The sequence below is a fragment of the Falco biarmicus genome (assembly GCF_023638135.1).
Source record: "Falco biarmicus isolate bFalBia1 chromosome 21 unlocalized genomic scaffold, bFalBia1.pri SUPER_21_unloc_1, whole genome shotgun sequence".
Taxonomy (NCBI): Eukaryota; Metazoa; Chordata; class Aves; order Falconiformes; family Falconidae; genus Falco; species Falco biarmicus.
Genome location: NW_026611664.1, coordinates 22,924 through 45,452, shown reverse-complemented (window position 1 = coordinate 45,452; position 22,529 = coordinate 22,924). Strand labels below are relative to the sequence as shown.

The 22,529-nt window shown below is 53.1% G+C and overlaps 1 protein-coding gene and 1 long non-coding RNA gene across 3 annotated transcripts; one reads left to right on the top strand and one right to left on the bottom strand.

The window, feature by feature from the left end:
* Positions 1-9,977: 9,977 nt before the first annotated feature.
* LOC130143283 (uncharacterized) lies at positions 9,978-16,121 on the bottom strand. Its single transcript, XR_008819700.1, has 3 exons — positions 15,917-16,121; positions 14,206-15,663; positions 9,978-10,057 (listed from the first exon to the last, which is right to left on the bottom strand). It is a non-coding gene; the product is annotated as an uncharacterized LOC130143283 (long non-coding RNA).
* Positions 16,122-17,898: 1,777 nt separating this feature from the next.
* On the top strand, positions 17,899-21,873 carry SH3BP5L (SH3 binding domain protein 5 like). Of its 2 annotated transcripts, none has more exons than XM_056325980.1 (6): positions 17,899-18,295; positions 18,426-18,488; positions 19,895-20,026; positions 20,114-20,275; positions 20,353-20,526; positions 21,433-21,873. In XM_056325980.1, exons 1-6 carry the CDS (start codon positions 17,984-17,986, stop codon positions 21,847-21,849), a joined length of 1,260 nt encoding a protein of 419 aa, XP_056181955.1. In that variant the 5' UTR covers positions 17,899-17,983; the 3' UTR covers positions 21,850-21,873. The 2 variants fall into 2 exon arrangements, with proteins under 2 accessions (XP_056181955.1, XP_056181957.1); XM_056325982.1 differs by having other exon boundaries at positions 17,908-18,295; positions 19,898-20,026.
* Positions 21,874-22,529: the final 656 nt, after the last annotated feature.

The window sequence follows — 22,529 nt, the reverse complement described above, 5'->3', positions numbered from 1 at the left end:
TGAGTGACGGAATCGGAATCGGCACAATTATTTTCTCCAGCCAACTGCTCATAGTTAAGAGCGATTCCCCGATTAAGGTTTTCAATCAAGGCCGTTACACGTGGCTCACAAAAATCAGATAACCACATCTTAGGCTGTATCGGAGTTAGTACCACACCGAGCAGTGACTTCCAATCGAGCAGTGTGAGCGCATAAAGCTCTGCCATCGCTTCAAGAAAGGGACACAGCAAATGCGTTATGAATCCCCCCTTCCCCCACGGCTTTGCTTAACTCTTTCACAGCCCCATATTGCACAGGCTGCCGCTCTCCAGGTCGATCTGTCTGACAAAATACTGAACATGCCCCAGCGACTCCCAAAACCCATCACTGAAGTGTTTCCCGCTTGCATTCCTGCCACCGATCCCTCAGCCCGCCTTTCACCCTCCCCCAAAATACAGTCAGTGCATCGAGAGAGGCGGGCGGCGGGGACGGGGGAAGGTCTAGCTCCTTTTCCGGATCTATAGGACCTGGATCAAAAGGTTTATCAGGGTCAATGGAATCATTGTCCGAGTTGTCCTGTTCCCGTGCTTGGTCCTGTGCCGTGAGGGTCGCTGCAGTCAGTGACAGGAGCTCTGGGGGGAGAGGTGTGGACAGAATCGCCACGGTGGACGGTGTGTTGAGCAGATCGCGCTGTCGGTGGGATTTACACCCTCCTCTAGTTCAGTGCTTACACTGTCGGCGGAATTTACAGCCTCCCCCTGGTTCAGCACCGTTAGTAGAATTAATCCACACTCGGCAAAGAGTAGTCAGGATTTGCCACCAAGATGGTAAGTGTATTCCCGACACGGAGTCCCCCTCCGCGGCAGCATCATACGATTTTCTACTGACCGCTTTCATTTCTCTCAAAGTCTCTAAATTCTCAACTGCTCGCCTGTCTCAATGAGTACGGGTTTCTACAGCTTCTTAAAACTTCTTCAAATATGTGAAATCTCTAAAGTTTCTTGCCTGCTCGCCTGTCTCGTTGAGCACGGGTTTCTACAGCTTCTTAAAACTTCAAATATTTAAAATTTCTAAAGTTTCTTGCCTGCTCGCCTGTCTCGTTGAGCACGGGTTTCTACAGCTTCTTAAAACTTCTTCAAATATTTGAAATCTCTAAAGTTTTTTGGCTGCTCGCCTGTCTCGATGCACACAGGTGTTAACCTCGGGGTTCAGGTTGTCCGCCTGGTCCAGCAAGACATCTCCTCCGGAACGCAGCCCTCTTCCACGAGCTCTTTTTTATCGACCAGTTCCGTCCTTATTCTTCCAAGGCTTCGGAACACCACCACAGGGGTCTTGGGGGGCTCCCAGGGGTTGTGGGGTCCCCCCCCAGTGCAGCCTGGCCACACTCTGGGGGTCCTGGGGGGCTCCTGGACATCCTGGGGGGTCGCTAGGGGTCTTGAGGGGCTCCCAGGGGTTGTGGGGTCCCCCCCTCAATGCAGCCTGGCCACACTCTGGGGGTCCTGGGGGGTACCTAGGGGTCTTGGGGGGGCTCCCAGCGGTCTTGGGGGGCTCCCAGGGGTCTTGGGGGGGCTCCCAGGGGTCTTGGGGGGCTCCCAGGGGTTGTGGGGTCCCCTCCAATGCAGCCTGGCCACACTCTGGGGGTCCTGGGGGGCTCCTGGACATCCTGGGGGGGCTCCCAGGCGTCTTGGGGGGCTTCCAGGTGTTGTGGGGTTCCCCCCTCAGTGCAGCCTGGCCACAATCTGGGGGTCCTGGGGGGTACCTAGGGGTCTTGGGGGGGCTCCCAGGGGTCTTGGGGGGGCTCCCAGGGGTCTTGGGGGGCTCCCAGGGGTTGTGGGGTCCCCCCCAATGCAGCCTGGCCACACTCTGGGGGTCCTGGGGGGCTCCTGGACATCCTGGGGGGGCTCCCAGGCGTCTTGGGGGGCTTCCAGGTGTTGTGGGGTTCCCCCCTCAGTGCAGCCTGGCCACAATCTGGGGGTCTGGGGGGTACCTAGGGGTCTTGGGGGGGCTCCCAGGGGTCTTGGGGGGCTCCCAGAGGTTGTGGGTTCCCCCCTCAATGCAGCCTGGCCACAATCTGGGGGTCCTGGGGGGCTCCTGGACATCCTGGGGGGGCTCCCAGGTGTCTTGGGGGGCTCCCAGAGGTTGTGGGTTCCCCCCTCAATGCAGCCTGGCCACAATCTGGGGGTCTTGGGGGTCTCCAGGCCTCTCTCAGGGGTTGGGGGGGGGGAGGGGTCCCAGTGGTCTTGGGGTCTCCTGGGAGTTGTGAGGGGCCCCCCCTCAAATGCAGCCTGGCCCAACTCTGGGCTCCCACGGGTTGTGGGGGTCTCCTGGGGGCTGTGGGGGTCTTGGGGGTCTCCTGGGGGCTGTGGGGGTGTCCCAGGGGCTGTGGGTCCCCCCCAGTGCAGCTGCCCCCACTGCTGGGGCTTGACCCCGCCCCTTGTGGGGGCTTCGTGTGTGTGTCCCCCCCCGTGACCTTCACCGGGACCAGGGAACGGGGGAGCCCGAGCCCCCCCCCCAGACCCCCCCCCCCCCCCGGAGCCCCTCCCCCGCGCACCCAAACTGGGGGGGCTGATCCCCCCAAACCCACCGAGAAAACGGGGAGGGGGGGGGGGCATTTATGCCATTTTATTGAGTATATTATTAATATAAAATACCCCGACGTATTCTATATAAATATGTATTATATATTGCATATATATGTTATATACATGTACAAATACATTACATGTATGCGTACAAATATACTACGTATACTGTCACATACATGTACAAATATACTACATATACGCGTACAAATACACTATATATACATACATAAATATTACACATACGCACAAATATATACAATATAAATACATACGCAAATGTACAATACAGAAACACAAATATATATTATATAGAGATATTTATAAAGTTGTATGTTACATATAATGTATAAATACATCATACGTACATATATATCTGTATATTATTTGTATCTAATATACAAATATGCTATATGGTGTGCAAATATATTAAAATATGTACCATATGTAGTACATAAATGCATATAAATATACAATACATAATATATAAAAAATGTAATACATATCATATCATGTACAATATATAATGAATGTTATATAACATATACATATAATATATAATACATAATGTATATTATACCTACATATATAGTGTCTACTTAGATAATACATAATGTATATCGTATCTACATATATACTATATCCACATATGATATATAATACATAATGTATCTCATATCCACATATATAGTATATACGTATAATATATCATTTATGATGTATATCTACATATATTACCATATACATATAATATATGAAATATTATACATGATGTATATTATATCTATGTATATACTATATATGTACAACAGATAATACATAATGTATATTATATTTACAGATATACTACATACATATAATATATGATATATTATACATAATGTATATTTATATCTACACATATACCATATACATATAATCTATGATATACTATACATAATGTATATTATATCTACATACCCACCCCCCCCAAGTCGCTGGGGTCGCCCCAACTGCCTCCCCCCCCCCCCCCCCCCACTTGCGGGGGGTGTCACATTTGGGGGCTGATTTTGGTAAAAAACGGCTTAAAAATGGGCGCATCTATAGGGTGCAGCTATAGGGTCTTGTCCCCCGTATGGACCCGCTGAGCTGCTGCCGAAAGCTTTCCCGCACTCATGGCCATCCATAGGGGAGGCTGTGGGGCGGGGGGACATCCCCCCCCCGGCTTTTGCTTCTGGTGGATACTGGGGTCCCCCTGGGTCTGTAAAAGAAGCTGGAGGGGGCGGGGGGGGGGGATGGTGTCAGGGAAAGGGGAGGGGGGTGTTACCCCCCCTCCCCCCCCAAAACTCACCTGTGGGGGGGTGTCACCCCCTCGCCTCCACGCCCTGGTTTTGGGGGGCTGGGGGGGGTCCCTGCTGGCTCCATCTGTTGGGGGGGGGTGTCACATCAAACCTGCCCTGGGAGGAATTGGGGTGCAAGGTACCCCCTAAAGCTGCGGCCCCCCCCCCCCCCAAGGGTGGGGACTGGGGATTGCCCACCCCCCCAATCATCCTGACCCCAGATTTAGGAGTTGCTCTGGCCCCCCAAAACAGTGGGGTGGGGGGCGCTGGGTGGGATATGGGGGTTACAGGTGGGTGCCGGCGGTCTCGGGGTCCCCCACTGCAGCCCCCCCACCCCCAGGATGAGTTGGGGGGTGTCCGCATTACAGCCCCCCACCCCCAAGATGATTTGGGGGTCCCCCCATCACAACCACCCCCCACCAGGATGATTTTGGGGTCCCCTCCATTGCAGCCCCCCCCCCCCCCCCCCCCCCCCGGGGACGATCTGGGGGTCCCCCCCTCACATTCCCCCCTCCCCCCCCTCCCCCCCCGGGACGATCTGGGGGGTCCCCCCATCGCACCCAGCCCCCGGGACGATTTGGGGTCCCTCCCCCACACCCCCCTCCCCCAACTTGGGGTGCTCGGTGTTACGGGGATAAAGACCCCCCCATCCCCCCCCCCCCCCCGGTACCTGCAGGTGGGGGGGGGGCGATACTCTCACCCACCCCGTGCACCCCGGTCACGCGTGGGGGGGGGCCCGGGAAGGCGGAGCACGATCGTGGGGGGCGGGGGGCAGTGGGGAGGGGGGGGGCGGGGTGGGGAGTTGGGGGGGGGGCGAGTGGGGAGTGGGGGGAGCGGCCGGCTCAGGGAAGGCGGAGCACGATCGCGGAGGGGGCGTGGCGTGGGGTGGCGGGCGTGGCTTCGTGGGCGGGGCCTAGGGGTGGGCGTGGCCGGGTCGGCGGGTTCCGGCGAGGTGATAGACGCGTGTGTCCTGCATAGGTGCAAAGGAGTGTGAGCGCCTATAGGCGGCCATAGGGGTGGCTATAGGCACATATAGGGGCGTCTATAGGCTCATATAGGAGTAGCTATAGGGGTGTCTATATGTGTGTATGGGCGCATCTATAGGGTGCATCTATAGGGTCTCTGCCCCATACGGATGCGGTGGTGCGTCACCAGGTTGGAGCTCTGGCTGAAGCTCCTGCCGCACTGGGTGCATCTATAGGGTGCATCTATAGGGTCTGTCCCCCGTATGGATCCGCCGGTGGGTTAATGAAGCCGAGCTGCTGCCGAAAGCTTTCCCGCACTCATAGCATCCATAGGGGCGGCTGTGGGGCGGGGGAACCCCCACCCCCACCCCCGCTTTGGCTTCTGGTGGATATTGGGGTCCCCCTGGGTCTGTAAAAGAAGCTGGGGGGGGGATGTGTGTGTGTGCATGTATGGGAGTGAATGTATATACGTGTATATAGGTGACTATATATGTGTGTGCATGTATGTGTGCGTATGTATGTGTATGGTGTGAATATAGGTGTATACGTGTGCGCATGTATGTGTGCGTATGTATGTGTATGGTGTGAATATACGTGTACACGTGTATAGGTGAGTATATATGTATGTGCATATGTGTGTGTGCGTGTATGCATGTGAATGTACATATATATATGTGTATAGGTCAGTATATATGGGTGTGCATATGTGTGTGGGGGTGTGCATGTGTATACATGCGTATGGGTGTGTGTACGTGTGCATATGTGGGTGTATATTTGCATATAAAGGTCTATATACGTATATACATGTGTATATATGTGCACATACAGGTCTATATACATATGTAGATATACATGTGTGTGTATATATGCATACATATGTGTATATACAGCTGTATGTATATATATTTGCATATATGTGTGTATGTATACGTATATACACACATAATATATATCCCTGTATGCCCCTATATTCACACCCTTATGGGGTGTATAGATACATATATGTACATACATTTGTGTGTCCATACATGTATATACACACATGTGCACATATACACCCCCCCAAGGGGTGTCTCTGTGTATATGCATGTGCATACATATCTATAGGTGTTTAGATGTATCTCTGTGTGTCTATACATGTGTATATGTGCCTATATGTGTCTATACACACCTATATGTGCATATAGGTGCCTGTATGTATCTATATTTGTATTATACAGGTCTGTATGTATTCATAGATGTGCCTATAGACGTCTGTATGTATCCATAATGTGTTATACGGGTCTATATGCATCCATATATGTGCCTATAGACGTCTGTATGTATCTATGCTGGTTGATACTCATCCATATAAGTGCCTATAGACGTCTGTATGTATCTATGCTCGTTGATACACATCCATATATGTGCCTATAGACGTCTGTAGTATCTATGCTGGTCGATACGCATCCATATAAGTGCCTGTAGACGTCTGTATGTATCTATGCTGGTTGATACGCATCCATATAAGTGCCTATAGACGTCTGTATGTATCTATGCTGGTCGATACGCATCCATATAAGTGCCTATAGACGTCTGTATGTATCTATGCTGGTTGATACGCATCCATATAAGTGCCTATAGACGTCTGTATGTGTCTATGCTGGTCGATACGCATCCATATAAGTGCCTATAGATGTCTGTATGTGTCTATGCTGGCTGATACGCATCCATATAAGTGCCTATAGACGTCTGTATGTGTCTATGCTGGCTGATACGCATCCATATAAGTGCCTATAGACGTCTGTATGTGTCTATGCTGGTTGATACGCATCCATATAAGTGCCTATAGACGTCTGTATGTGTCTATGCTGGTTGATACGCATCCATATAAGTGCCTATAGACGTCTGTATGTATCTATGCTGGTTGATACGCATCCATATAAGTGCCTATAGACGTCTGTATGTGTCTATGCTGGTCGATACGCATCCATATAAGTGCCTATAGACGTCTGTATGTGTCTATGCTGGCTGATACGCATCCATATAAGTGCCTATAGACGTCTGTACGTATCTATGCTGGTTGATACGCATCCATATAAGTGCCTATAGACGTCTGTATGTATCTATGCTGGTCGATACGCATCCATATAAGTGCCTATAGACGTCTGTATGTGTCTATGCTGGCTGATACGCATCCATATAAGTGCCTATAGACGTCTGTATGTATCTATGCTGGCTGATACGCATCCATGTAAGTGCCTATAGACGTCTGTATGTATCTATGCTGGCTGATACGCATCCATGTAAGTGCCTATAGACGTCTGTATGTGTCTATGCTGGCTGATATGCATCCATGTAAGTGCCTATAGACGTCTGTATGTATCTATGCTGGTTGATATGTATCCATATAAGTGCCTACAGACGTCTGTATGTATCTATGCTGGTCGATACGCATCCATATAAGTGCCTACAGACGTCTGTATGTGTCTATGCTGGCTGATACGCATCCATATAAGTGCCTATAGACGTCTGTATGTATCTATGCTGGTCGATACGCATCCATATAAGTGCCTACAGACGTCTGTATGTGTCTATGCTGGCTGATACGCATCCATATAAGTGCCTATAGACGTCTGTATGTGTCTATGCTGTTTGATACGCATCCATATAAGTGCCTATAGACGTCTGTATGTATCTATGCTGGTTGATACGCATCCATATAAGTGCCTATAGACGTCTGTACGTATCTATGCTGGTTGATACGCATCCATATATGTGCCTATAGACGTCTGTATGTATCTATGCTGGCTGATACGCATCCATATAAGTGCCTATAGACGTCTGTATGTATCTATGCTGGCTGATACGCATCCATATAAGTGCCTACAGACGTCTGTATGTGTCTATGCTGGTTGATACGCATCCATATATGTGCCTATATGTTCTAGTTGAATAGAAACCAATCAAGTCCGAAATGGATTCAGTAAATATTTATTAAGGCAGGAAAGCCAGCGCCGCGCTGGCGGCCGGGGAGCCGCCGGTTCCAGCGAGCTGAGCGGCTCTTTTTATCGTCGCCAATGTCGCTCCTGCCACCTCCCGTGACGCGGGACTATCGCGGTGACGCTTCCCTTGTCGAACAGGACGTTCCCGCGTCTGGTGCAGCGAGATAACGCTGTGGGCGTGTCTCCTCTTGTTACACAGGCCCTTCTCAAGACCCCCGCAATGGGTTGTTCCTCTTGCTTAACTGGTTTGATCAGCAAATTGCCCTGAGTTACTTGTTACCATTCCCCCCTTCTTTTAGTTATAAGTGATTCGCTGATCAAACCTAGACGATACCTCACAAGCTGCATCTAGTTCAGGATTTTTATTTGGTCGGATTTTCATCTCCAGTTCCGATTGCTTCATCACCGTTAGCTGCACTTTTCCCAACCTGCTTTTAAAAAGGTTACCAATTTATATTTAAAAATCTATCTTTAATGGCTACGTCCCAGTTTGAAGCTATGGTTCCACATCCCCAATATGCACAGTGACAGTGATTAGGGAAATTGCCATTAGTTTTCCCTGGATTCGAACTGGGGCGGAGATAAAAAGGTTTTATTGCTCTTTCTCGTCGACCGGGTGGGTCTAGTTCATAAAAGATTAAATCTTCCAATTTAACTTGGAATTTTGGAGGTCCGGCTGTCAACGTTATACCGAACTTCTATTGAATCTTCCCATCGACCTAAGGTCCCATTGAAGGGTTGATGTTCATTTTCTAAAGTCGTGGTAATTAATATCATTATCAGGATAACAGCCTTCATCTCCCCACCGTTCAGTACCTCTCTGCCTTTCCTCGTCTACCCTTTTGCAGAGAGCAACGGGATATCGATATCTTCTCGGCAGCAGCAGGTAGTCTTCAGGGGAATTTTGCCGTTACCCTGTCAATAATTTCCAAGGTCTAAAGAGTTAGTTATCTCTCAAATATATTTCCACCTGTTTGCTTGTTGTGCCCGTTTCCAGGCGAATCTTATAGTACACTGTCCTAAATCTCTATACCAGTCTGTTTCATGGACTTCCCAAAGTTCAGGTACTGACAGTTCCCATCCACAAAATAATTTACGAATTTCCACTTGATCCTCTGGTCCCCTGGTACCTATCGAATCATTGCGACATTCCATACAGTAAGGTTGTCTCTTAAATGAAACACAGGACCAATCCCTCTCACAATTTAGACATCGGCAAGCAACCCAACATGAATGTCCGGAAGTGGGGTGTTTTAAGCGGGGTATTCCCCGGAGATCTGCTGTTCCGGGTGATTCGGGTATCTCCGTCTCTGTGTTGTTTTGCGGTCAGCCAGCGATGGTGAGACAGCACAGTCCCCGTAACGTCCTTCACACCGCCCCGTGGCTCAACACTGCTGCTCCGCGGGTGGCATAGATAAGAGAAAAGATTCTGCCAACTATCCAAACGAGGTTAACAACCCTTATCTAAGCATTAAACCCATTTACCGTTATCAATAAACAATAACGGGCAATGACTAAAACCGACTAACAAGAACTATAAATCCCTAACAAACGTTTAGCTAACCATTCAAAACTCAAACATGTCATAAGCTAATTTCAAAACATTCTCATAACCAAACTACATAACAAAACAAAATAAAACATTTCTTGGCATATATAAGGTTTGTTTGTGGGGGTTAAGAATCAAGAGCCAAGAGGTGGGCATTTAAAGGGGTAAATTTTCATGCCCCTTTAAGGTTAGGCTGCGCATGCGTTTTCATTGTGCAGTTTTGGTCAGGGCGTTAGCCTGAATCTTGACCAGGAGGGTCACGGACCAATTTGTTTGTCTTGCCACAAACAATCCTTATCATTTTGGAAAAAAATGGGAGAAGGAGACGGCACGCTCTGTACGGTTTCGCTGTTCGGCCTTTGTCTCATCGTGACTACAGTAACCATCAGCATGTGCTTTTGTGAGCGTGCGAGAGACCGTTATATAAACCAAAGAAAACTGTTGATCACAAGTTACCATGTGACTTGTTACCCGTTTCTGTTCATCTTCGTCACCTCGTGAAGAAAAATACCAAGGGCCAGGCACGGACTATCATGGAGGGAACAGATGGAGCTACCGCCCCGACATTATTCAGGACTGTGCTGGACTCACGAGCGAAGAAGTTCGTTTTCCACGTCACGTGAGACTTTGCCGGACTGTTATTCTGTCATTCGACTTCTAGTTCGCGTTTGTTAATAAACTGTTGTTTGTTGATAAATTGTTATTTGTTGTTTACTGGTTGTCAAACGGTTCATTGAATTTACTTTGCGTCCAACACACCGTTTTCAAAATAACTCCAAAGGGTTGGGTAATACTTATATCAATAACCTACAAAAACCAAAACCTAAAACAACACTTATAGCTATACGTTTCACTTAGGTAATAAATAAAAATCAATATTATTTAAATGAACTATAAACACTATGGTTTCTTAACACAGTCCCTTTTTTTTTTTTTTCATGCATCACCATCATGGCTAGACTATAGGGATTTCTCGTGCGCGGTCTTTCCAGATTTTTCCAACACATTCCGTGGGGCTTTAAAAAATTGCGCATAGGCATACACGGATCATTCGTGTGATAAAAGATGGATGCTGAGTGTCCAGATGAAAGTCCCTGACCCATTTCTTATGGCGCTATGGCCAAACGACAGGTCCTTGCTTTCAGTGCAATGTTTTCTCACCATCAGACCGCCACGTCACCTGCCAGGGAGGAAGGCTCTGAGTGCGCATTTCCCCCTCTGAACATCCCGTAAGGTGAGTGGGTTTTTTTTTTTTTTTTTTTAAAAAGTGTAACCTATACGGTTCATTATAAAGGGGAATCAAAAACATTTTGTTGTTGTTGTTGTTGTTGTTTAGGCAGAGGGTGTGTTTTCCTACTGTTTTTCTACTGTCACACATAAAGAACTTACGGCGGAGGTGGAAAAGTATAAAAGACGTTACCACATCCTCGTCTATGCGTTCCTGGCAGTTGTTTTCTTTGCTATTCTATTTTTATTTTTACGCAGCCGACATTGTTACATGAATTGTTAATAGTCAATTGTTCCCAGGTTCTCGTTTGCTATTAAATTGTTACTGTGTTAACTATATAACCTGTATTGTCGACTGTACATTTTGGCGTACGACTCGAATTTGTTTAACGCCATCGGGTGAAACCGTAGTAACAAATTGCACGTTAGTTCTAACGTTTTGAATTAATCTTATAAAACATGGAACAGCACATGGCAAAAACAATAAGGTGGCTAATCCACATAACAAATAAAATTGACACCCACGGCCAGTCCCTGAATCCTAAAGGACTCCCACATACCAAAAAGTTGAACGGGTTTACGGATGTCGGGTAAACTGAGGACAGGTGCTTCTACCAGATCTCTTTTTATATTTTCCCAACGATTCTCATCTTCAGGGGACCATTTTACCAACCCGTTTTTAGTTAATTTTTCGTACAAGAATTTTACTTTACTGCTGTAATTTTCTATCCACTGTCGACAATACCCTAAATAATCCCAATAACCGTCTTATCTGTCCTTTATTAGTGGGCGCTGTTAGAGACAAAATTCCTTTTACTCTTTCGGGATCTAATTTCTTGTGTCCCTTTGTGAGCCAATGTCCCAAATATTTTACCTCTTCTTCAGTAAACTGTAATTTGGACTTGGAAACCTTTAATCCCTTGAGGCCTAAAAAGTTCAATGATTTGATGCTCTCATTTCTGACTCCTTCTTGAGTTTTTCCAGCCATCAATAAATCATCCACGTATTGTATTAGAATTAGTCCCTGACTTAATTCGTAAGATTCCGGTAACTGTTCCAGAGCTTGTCCAAACAAGTTCGGGGACTCTGTGAATCCCTGGGGCAAAACGGTCCGCCGTAATTGTCCTTTTCTATGGGTCTTGGGGTTCTCCCACTCGAAAGCAAAATAGTCCCTTACGTTTTTCTTCTCAGGGACAAGGCCAAAAAGCATCCTTTAGAACTCTATACCATTTATAATCTGGATTTAACTGATTAAGTATAGCGTGCGGGTTAGCCACCACAGGGAACCGGGAAATGGTTCGTTCATTTACAGCTCTCAGATCTTGTACTAAGCGATAAGACCCATCTGGGGTTTTTACGGGCAATACGGGAGTGTTGTGGGGAGACATACCGGGTTCCAAAAGCCCCTGGGCCAAAAGTCCCTCAATTCCTGGCTGCACCCCTTCTCTCCCCTCTCTAGAGATGGGATAATGTTTTATCCTAATTGGCTGGTCTGGGTCTTTTACGGAGACCGCCATCGGTTTGACATTTAATTTTCCCACCGACCCTGGGCTATACCAAGTTTCTGGATTAATTTTGGCTTCACCTTCCGCGGTTAATAAGCATAATCTTACTTTTAATTCCTCTTGATCTACTTCCAAATCGATTCCTAATTCCACCAGGAGGTCTCGTCCCAGAAGGTTATACTCAGCTTCTGGGACCGATAAAAATGTTCCCACCCCATATTTATTTGGAGCTTCTATTGTTACATTCCTTACCAGGAGCGCTTTGAAAGGTTCTCCCTTAGCACCGATTACTTGGAGTTTATCCCTTGATTCAACACATCCAGATGGTAACTTTTGGATGGTTGATCTTTCGGTGCCCGAGTCCACGAGGAACTCGAACGCTTCACGCTGAGGACCCAATTTTAATTTTATCAAGGGCTCGGTAACCTTAGGGGTCCCCAGCAAACAGAGCCCCTGACCCCCCTAATCTTCCTTAAAAATCTTCTCATCCTGCATCCTTTTCCGACAATTTCTCTGCAAATGTCCCTTCTTGCGACAATAAAAACATTCCATTTCTTGCGAACCAAATCTTCTTCTCAGGTCTACTGGACCCCTCTGGGGACTGTTTCTTCTCCTACCCAGATTTTGCCCTTCTCTTACAGCTGCCATTAGGATTCTGGCTTGTTTCTTCTGATTTTCTTCTTCCCTTCTCACATACACCTTCTGAGCTTCTCGTAATAATTCATCTAACCCCCTTTCTTGCCAGTCTTCTATTTTATTTAACTTTTTTCTTATGTCTGTCCAAGATTTATGTACAAATTGAGTTTTCAGCAGAGCTTGACCCACTTGACTATCGGGATCGAACTCAGAATATAGCTGTAAACTCCTTCTCAATCTTTCTAGCCATTTGGTGGGGGTTTCATCTTTTTTCTGTTTTTCGTTAAAGGCATTATTAATATTTTGTCCTCTAATCCCCTGAATTATCATATCCCGGAGATCTACCATATTATTTCTATGTACGGGGTCTTGGTTGTTCCAACTGGGCCTTTGCAGGGGCCATTTTTCATCTCCGGCGGGACCTTGCTGATGTCTCTGGTCCCAATGCCTCATGCCTGCCGTTCTGATCATTCTTCGTTCTTCGTATGTGAACAAGATCTGTAAAATAGCCTCCATCTCGTCCCAAGTATAAACGTTAGGCCCGAGGAACTGATCAAAACGTTCGGCTACCCCTAACGGGTCCTCTAACAAGCGTCCCATTTCTTTCTTAAATGCCCTCACGTCCCTGGAGCTGAGGGGTACAGATACAAATCCGACTCCGGGTTGTGGCCCCCCCATAGCCACCTCCCTTAATGGATACAATAGATTTTCCTCCCTCCTTTCTCTAGTTTGACTTCTAGTCATTGTTTGATCAGGAGGGGCCTCTTCCTGGGGTTGGGGGGGTGCTGTTGGAGGAGGATCATGCTCAGGACCTTGTGGTAGCGGAGGAGGGGGAATATAGGGTGGGGGAGACGCCGGAGGTTCGTCTACATCCTGCCTTTTCTTCCTGTTGTTTTTCTTTTCTTTTAATGGGAACAAATCAGCGGTCTGGGCCGTTGCCAGGATCCATAAAAAGGCATACTCGCTCTCCTCCTTATTAAATGGTCGTTTGGTGTTAACGTATATGTTTAATTGTTGACATATCCAACCCTCAAAAGATCCATAAACTGGCCAATATAAATCTTTTCTTATTTGTTTTCCTCCCCATACTCCCATACAACAATGGACCATTTTCTCCTTGGACTTCCCCTTTCGAGAAGGGGAATTATCCCAATATCGGATCATTAGGGCTAACGGGCTTTCTTGGGGTATATCGGGGAGCCCACCCCCACCCCGTATCTCCTGCGTGGAACGAGAAGCCTTACTCTCCTTCTGGCCCATCTTCCGAGAGTGCCTTCTTTCACTCAAAATTCACTTCTTTCCCTCCGTTGGTGGCCCACGTCCTCACGGACGATGGGAACCGCGCTACAAGGAGGTCCACACTCGCTTCGCCCGGTGGACTACTAAGCCCGGTGGACGTCTCAGTCACTCGCACCCCGGGTACCCCATCCCCGACCGAACGGAACCGCAATATACTCACTCACTGCCGGGTCTTCGACCGGCTCTTCGTGCACAAAAATGACGGGGAACTGCGGTATCTCCTTCCTCTTTTTTTTTTTTTTTTTTTTGCTTTCTTCTCTCAGTTCGGAGAATCCAGGCAAGCTAAGTCAGAATCTCCTCCGGGACCATCTGAAGATGGGGCACCCTCCCAGGGTTGAATTCCGAGTCGGCTGCCCAGATCCGAGTCACGGCACCAAATCTCTTCTAGTTAAATTGAAAAAGATGGAGCCCAAATCAATTCACTAAATGTTTATGAAGGTAGGAAAGCAAAAGCGGCGCTGGGCGGCTGGGGAGTCGCAGCTCCACCGAGGGCTTGCAAATTCAGGCAAGCTAAACGGCTTTTTTTATCTTCGTGGAGGTCGGTTTCGATATCTTTGGTCCGTCCCTCGGCTTCTTCCATGATTGTGGTTTCTTGCTTAAGGTAGTTTCGATAAAACGTCGGTTACAAAACGCAATCTTTCTCCACACGGCCGTTTGGTACAAAGTTTTAAACAGAACCACAAATTGCCACAGCAGCGTAGCAGTGGGGTTTAACATTTGTCTTTAAGATAATGTAGGACACTCCCATGTCTGGCTCCTCTTACTTAACGTGTTTGATCAGCAAATTACCCCGAGTTACTCATTTCACCCCGGGGACCCATCCCCGACCGAACGGAACCGCAATACACTCACTCACCGCCGAGTCCTTCCGGCTCTTCGTGCACAAAAATGACGGCGAACTGCAGTTTCTTTTCCTAGGATCCTTTTTTTTTTTTTTTTCTTTTTTGCTTTCCTATCTCAGTTCGGAAAATTGACGGCGAACTGCAGTGTCTTTTCCTAGGATCCTTTTTTTTTTTTTTTTCTTTTTTGCTTTCCTATCTCAGTTCGGAAAATTGACGGCGAACTGCAGTGTCTTTTCCTAGGATCCTTTTTTTTTTTTTTTTCTTTTTTGCTTTCCTATCTCAGTTCGGAAAATTGACGGCGAACTGCAGTTTCTTTTCCTAGGATCCTTTTTTTTTTTTTTTTCTTTTTTGCTTTCCTATCTCAGTTCGGAAAATTGACGGCGAACTGCAGTTTCTTTTCCTAGGATCCTTTTTTTTTTTTTTTTTTTTTTTTTTTTTGCTTTCCTATCTGTTTGGAAAATCCAGGCGAGCCGTGATAAGTAACTCAGGGTAATTTGCTGATCAAACGGGGTTTGAACAAAAGGAACGATCCTGCTGCAACAGATTGGAGGAGGTTCTATCTGGCGAGCAAAAACCACGAGGTGACGAGATGTGCCTTCTCAAGGCAAATGTTAAACCACAATCTCATGTTACTATGGCAACCTTGACTTTGTTTAGACCTCAGTGTAAAAATAGATTAGTTTTTGTGATTTACAGCTTCAAAGCGTAACTGTCTGCTGAAACCGGCCTTGAAGCTGGGGATGAAAGGGCTGGGTCACTCGTCCGACATGGCGCGCCTGGATGTATACAAAAAAAATAAAATATTTACTTAGTGAATTTATTTCAGACTCTAGTTATTTCAATTTCAACTATAACAGTATCTATACTTGCTGATATGCATCCATATGTGTCTATACTATACGCCTCTATACGTGCCAATACGTATCTATACGTGCCTATAGGCCCTATGTCGGCCCCCATCAGCCTCAGCACCCCCCCCCCCCCCGAACCGTCCCGAACTCCCAGGGGGACAGACAGCGCTTTACTAACGGGTTCGAGTCGCTTTAACGGGGGCAGCCGCCATCTTGAGGCGCGCCGGCGGCGGCGCCGTAAAACAAGATGGCGGCGGCCCAGCGAGCCCGCCCCGCCGCCGCCATTTGCCCACCCCGCCTGGAGGCAGAGCGGGGCCAGGCGGAGAGCGGCGGATTGTTCCTCACAGTCACTCAACTCCGCGCCTCGTTGGAAGCCGCCGGGACCGGGCGGGTTGTGGAGGGAGCGGGCGGCCGCGCGGCTCTGGGAGCCGCCATGTTGTACGGCGGGAGGAGGCGGGGCGAGGCGCCGGAAGCCGCTTCCGGTTCCGGTGGCGGGTGCGGCGCGCGCCGCGGGGGGGCGGACGTGGAGCCGCTGTGGCGGAGCGGGAGGTAAACACAGGCCGCGGCCCCGCCTTGGGGGGGGGTGGGGGGTGTTAATGGGGGGGGGTGGGGGGGCCAGGAGGGTTGGGGGGGCTTAGGGGGTGTTGGGGGGGGGTGTTGGAGTGGGAGGGGCCATGAGGAGGGGGACGGGGGTGGGGGACACTGAGGGGATATGGGGGACGGTGCGTTCGGGGGGGCGTTAGAGGGATGGGGGGGGCATTGGGGGGATACAGGGGTCGCTGGAGGGGTGGGGGGGCATTGGGGGGATACAGGGGTCACTGGAGGGGTGGGGGGCATTGGGGGGGCTACAGGGGTCATTGGAGGGATGTGGGGGGGGCTACAGGGGTCACTGGAGGATGGGGGGGCATTGGGGGGGCTACAGGGGTCACTGGAGGGATGTGGGGGGGCTACAGGGGTCACTGGAGGGGTGGGGGGCATTGGGGGGGCTACAGGGGTCACTGGAGGGATGTGGGGGGGCTACAGGGGTCATTGGAGGGGTGGGGGCATTGGGGGGGCTACAGGGGTCACTGGAGGGATGGGGGGGGGCTACAGGGGTCACTGGAGGGGTGGGGGGGTATTGGGGGGATACAGGGGTCACTGGAGGGGTGGGGGGGCATTGGGGGGGCTACAGGGGTCATTGGAGGATGTGGGGGGGGCTACAGGGGTCACTGGAGGGGTGGGGGGCATTGGGGGGGCTACAGGGGTCACTGGAGGGATGTGGGGGGGCTACAGGGGTCACTGGAGGATGGGGGGGCATTGGGGGGGCTACAGGGGTCACTGGAGGGATGTGGGGGGGCTACAGGGGTCACTGGAGGATGGGGGGGCATTGGGGGGCTACAGGGGTCACTGGAGGGATGTGGGGGGGCTACAGGGGTCACTGGAGGATGGGGGGGCATTGGGGGGGCTACAGGGGTCACTGGAGGGGTGGGGGGCATTGGGGGGGCTACAGGGGTCACTGGAGGGGTGGGGGGCATTGGGGGGGCTACAGGGGTCACTGGAGGGATGTGGGGGGGCTACAGGGGTCACTGGAGGATGGGGGGGCATTGGGGGGGCTACAGGGGTCACTGGAGGGGTGGGGGGGCATTGGGGGGGCTACAGGGGTCACTGGAGGGGGGGGGCATTGGGGGGGCTACAGGGGTCACTGGAGGATGGGGGTATTGGGGGGCTACAGGGGTCACTGGAGGGGGGTGGGGGGGCATTGGGGGGCTACGGGGGTCACTGGAGGATGGGGGGTATTGGGGGGCTACGGGGGTCACTAGAGGGGTGGGGGGGCTACGGGGGTTACTGGAGGGTTGGGGGGGGCATTGAAGGGCTATTTGGGGGGTGGGGTGGGGGGGCAGTGCCATGGCGGGGGCTGTTTGGGGGGGCTGTTAGAGGAACGGGGGCATTGGAGAAGGGGGGGGATATGTGGGGGGCACTGGAGGGATATGGGGGGGGGTGCACTGGAGGGGTCTAGGGAGAGGGAATTTGCTGGGGGGGGGGCGGGGCTCGTGGGGTTTGGGGGAGGGGCTGACTTTTTCCCGGTTGTTTTCCAGCCCCCCCCCCACCCCGCCCCCATCTTGTTCCGGCCGATCCAGCTCCCAGCTCGTCGTCCCTGGGGGGTGGGGGGGTGTCTCTTCCAGGGGTGGGGGGCATCCCCCCCCCCCTCCCCCCCTCCCCAAATGAACTAGGGCCCCTTGCTGTGCGCGGGGTGGGCTGGCGCTGAATGGCCCCCCCGCTGAGATGCTGCCCCCCCCCCCTGAAGCGAAGCGGACCCCGAGACGTCGCCTGGAGTGGGGGGGGGATCCCGCCATGGGGGACGCGGAGGAGGGGCTGCTTTGGGGGGCAGACGGGGGAGACGGCCGGCAGACCCCTCCCGGGCAGCTGGGGGGCTCCCCGGGGGGGGGAGGGGAGGAGGAGGAGGGGGGGGGCGACCGTAGCGGGGGGGGCGTGCGAGGGGGAGGAGCCCGGGACACCCCCAAAAGTGGTAGGAGAGGAGGAGGAGGAGGAGGAGGAAGAGCTGGACCCCAGGATACAGGTGAGAAGAATCTTTTTCCCAGTTTCCCCCATTTGTATTTTTATTTTTTATTATTTATTATATTTCTTTTTGGGGGGGGGGGCGCGTTTCTCTCCCCTCACCCCCCGTTTGGGTTCTCCCCCCACCCCAGGAGGAGCTGGAGCATCTCAACCAGGCCAACGAGGAGATCAACCGCGTGGAGCTCCAGCTGGATGTGAGCGGCGCCACCAGTCCTGAACTGGTCCCCGGCCCCAGTCCTGAACTGGTCCCCGGCCCCGGTCCTGAACTGGTCCCTGGCCCCAGTCCTGAGCTGGTCCCGCTGGCCCCGGTCCTGAGCTGGTCCCGCCGGCCCCGGCCCTCAACTGGTGTCATCATCCCCCCCCATCCCCGGTCCTCAACTGGTGTCCCCATCCCCCCCCTGTTCCTGAACTGGTGTCTCCCCCCCCAGTCCTGAACTGGTGTCTCCCCGCCCCCCCCCCCCAAGTCCTCAACTGGTGTCCCCATCCCCCTGCCCCCAGTCCTTAACTGGTCTCCCCGTGTGTGTCCCCAGCCCTTAACTGGTCTCCCCGTGTGTGTCCCCAGTCCTTAACTGGTCTCCCCGTGTGTGTCCCCCAGTCCTTAACTGGTCTCCCCGTGTGTGTCCCCAGTCCTTAACTGGTCTCCCCGTGTGTGTCCCCAGTCCTTAACTGGTCTCCCCGTGTGTGTCCCCAGTCCTTAACTGGTCTCCCCGTGTGTGTCCCCAGTCCTTAACTGGTCTCCCCGTGTGTGTCCCCAGTCCTTAACTGGTCTCCCCGTGTGTGTCCCCAGTCCTTAACTGGTCTCCCCGTGTGTGTCCCCAGTCCTTAACTGGTCTCCCCGTGTGTGTCCCCAGTCCTTAACTGGTCTCCCCGTGTGTGTCCCCAGTCCTTAACTGGTCTCCCCGTGTGTGTCCCCAGTCCTTAACTGGTCTCCCCGTGTGTGTCCCCAGTCCTTAACTGGTCTCCCCGTGTGTGTCCCCAGTCCTTAACTGGTCTCCCCGTGTGTGTCCCCAGTCCTTAACTGGTCTCCCCGTGTGTGTCCCCAGCCCTTAACTGGTCTCCCCGTGTGTGTCCCCAGCCCTTAACTGGTCTCCCCGTGCGTGTCCCCAGCCCTTAACTGGTCTCCCCGTGCGTGTCCCCAGCCCTTAACTGGTCTCCCCGTGCGTGTCCCCAGCCCTTAACTGGTCTCCCCGTGCGTGTCCCCAGCCCTTAACTGGTCTCCCCGTGCGTGTCCCCAGCCCTTAACTGGTCTCCCCGTGCGTGTCCCCAGCCCTTAACTGGTCTCCCCGTGCGTGTCCCCAGCCCTTAACTGGTCTCCCCGTGCGTGTCCCCAGCCCTTAACTGGTCTCCCCGTGCGTGTCCCCAGCCCTTAACTGGTCTCCCCGCGTCCCTAACTGGTCCTCTAGCCTTTGTCCCCCGATTCTTGTCCTACCAGCCCCCCTCCCCCTAGCCCCTCCCCTGTTCCTCTCCTGCAGCTCCCCGCTGCTTTTTGGGGCTGGCCGGGGCCGCTTGGTCTCTCTGGGTGCTGTGTGGGGGATGGGTGCTGGGGGGGTGGGGGTGGGGATGGGTGCTGGGCGACCAACCGTTGTGCCCGGTGGCCCAGCAGGAAGCCCGCACCGCCTATCGCCGCATCCTTTCCGAATCCGCCAGGAAACTCAACGCCCAGGGCTCCCAGTTGGGCAACTGCATCGAAAAAGCTCGACCCTACTACGAAGCCCGGCGCCTCGCTAAGGAGGTACCCGTCCCCTCCCCTCCCCCCACCCACTCCCGGGGGCGCTGGGGGTGGGGGGTCTTCCCGTCGCCGTCATCCCATTGTCCCCAGGCTCAGCAGGAGACGCAGCGGGCGGCCCTGCGGTACGAGCGCGCCGTCAGCATGCACAACGCCGCCCGCGAGATGGTTTTCGTGGCCGAGCAGGGCGTGGTGGCCGATAAAAACCGCCTGGATCCCACCTGGCAGGAGATGCTCAACCACGCCACGCGCAAAGTACGTAACGGGGGGGGTGGGGGGTGCGAGGGGGGACCACCCCCCCCTAATTCTGACGGGGTCGGGGGTGCCGGCAGGTGAACGAGGCGGAGGAGGAGCGGCTGCGGAGCGAGCGGGAGCACCAGCGCGTGACGCGGCTGTGCCAGCAGGCCGAGGCCAAGGTGCAGGCGCTGCAGAAATCCCTCAAGCGCGTCATCGTCAAGAGCAAACCCTACTTCGAGCTGAAAGCCCAGTTCAACCAGATCCTGGAGGTACTGGGAAAGCTGGGAGAGGGGGGGGGGGGGAAGGCGGGGCTACGTCCCTTGGCACCCAGCTCAGAACCGGTCCCTACACTGGTCCTTTAACTGGTCCCTCGGTCTTTGTCCCCCAGTCTGTAACCAGTCCTGAACTGGTCCTTTAACTGGTCCCTCGGTCTTTGTCCCCCAGTCTGTAACCAGTCCCAAACTGGTCCTTTAACTGCTCCCTCGGTCTTTGTCCCCCAGTCTGTAACCAGTCCTGAACTGGTCCTTTAACTGGTCCCTCGGTCTTTGTCACCCAATCTGTAACCAGTCCCGAACTGGTCCTTTAACTGGTCCCTCGGTCTTTGTCCCCCAGCACATAACCAGTCCCGAACTGGTCCCCCCAGTCCCTAACTGCTCCCTCGGTCTTTGTCCCCCAGTCTGTAACCAGTCCCTAACTGGTCCCCCCAGTCCCTAACTGCTCCCTCGGTCTTTGTCCCCCAGCACATAACCAGTCCCTAACTGGTCCCCCCAGTCCCTAACTGCTCCCTCGGTCTTTGTCCCCCAGCACATAACCAGTCCCTAACTGGTCCCCCTCGTCCCTAACTGGTCCCCCTCGTCCCTAACTGGTCCCCCTCGTCCCTAACTGGTCCCCCTCGTCCCTAACTGGTCCCCCTCGTCCCTAACTGGTCCCTAGGCTTTGTCCCCCAGCCCATAACCAGTCCCTAACTGGTCCCTCAGTCTTTGTCCCCCAGCCCCCTCAAGCTGGTGAGGGGCGCGGGGATCCCGTTTTGGGGTGGGGGTGGGGGGGATGCAGCTGCTTTCTGCCAGCTTTTGGGGTGAGGGGGGGAGCGGGGAGGAGAAACGGGCGGGTGGGGGGGTCCTCCTCCTCCTCCCCTGGCGTTGGGTGGCCGTGGTGGCCGACGCCGTGTCCCCCAGGAGCACAAGGCCAAGGTGACGGCGCTGGAGCGGTCGGTGTCGCAAGCCAAGACCCGTTACTCGGTGGCCCTGCGCAACCTGGAGCAGATCAGCGAGCAGATCCACGCGCGTCGCCTCCAGCGCCTCGTCCTTCGTCGGGCTTCACCGGTGGGAGCCGAAACCAGTCCCCGACACGCCGGGGTACCGAGGTGGGGGGTGACAGGAGGGACACATCTGGGGGCCGAGTGCCCCCCGGCCGACACTCTCTCGGTGCTCAGCCTGCAAACCATCGCCTCCGACCTGCAGAAGTTCGACTCGGTCGAACATTTGTTGGGTTTGTCGGACGCTACCAGCCTCAACAGCGACGAGCTGGAGGAACGGGAGCAGCGCCGGGGCGCACAGGGTCACTTCAAACATCACCGTAGCATCAGCCTTTAGCCCACCCCCCCCACCCCCCCAAAAGGCTTTTCCCCCTCCCCCGGGGACCCCCGAAAGCCAACGGGCTCGGTGGGTGCTGCCGTTACCTCCCGCAGAGGCCACGGTGGGGAGGCCGGTGCCGCTTGGAGGCCCCTCGTTGACAGAGGTGATGCCCTCGGGGGGGGGACAGGACGGGACGGGTTTTGGTGGGCTTCGCCCCTCTGAACTTGGTGGAGAAGGTGGGGGAAGGGGGGCGGCAGTGGCAGAGCCCCCCCCCCCGTGCCCGGCATTACGCTGCGCGTTGGGTGTTGGCAGCGAGCGGCTGGGTGGGCGACGCTGCTAACGACGCTGCTAACGACGCTGCTCTCGCGGCTCCTGCTCCACCCCTTAAATCTTGGGGCGGGGGGGTGCTCTACCGTGGCCCCCACCCACCAGGACTACCGGGGGGGGGGGGGGGGGGGGGGAGGGGCAACACCCCCCTACCCATCCCCTCCTCCTTCCACCCCTCCTCCCCCCAAATTTCAGACAGTTATTCGGGGATTATTTTCCCCTTTTTTTTCCAGCAAAAAGTGAGGCTGAAGCCGAATTGCACTAACAGGACTCGGAGGGGGGGGAGGGGGATGGGGGGGAGGCCCCCACTGCAGCCGTTTCGGGGTACGGGGAGGGCGGGGGGGACTGCGGCCGTGCCGGGGCTGTGATGA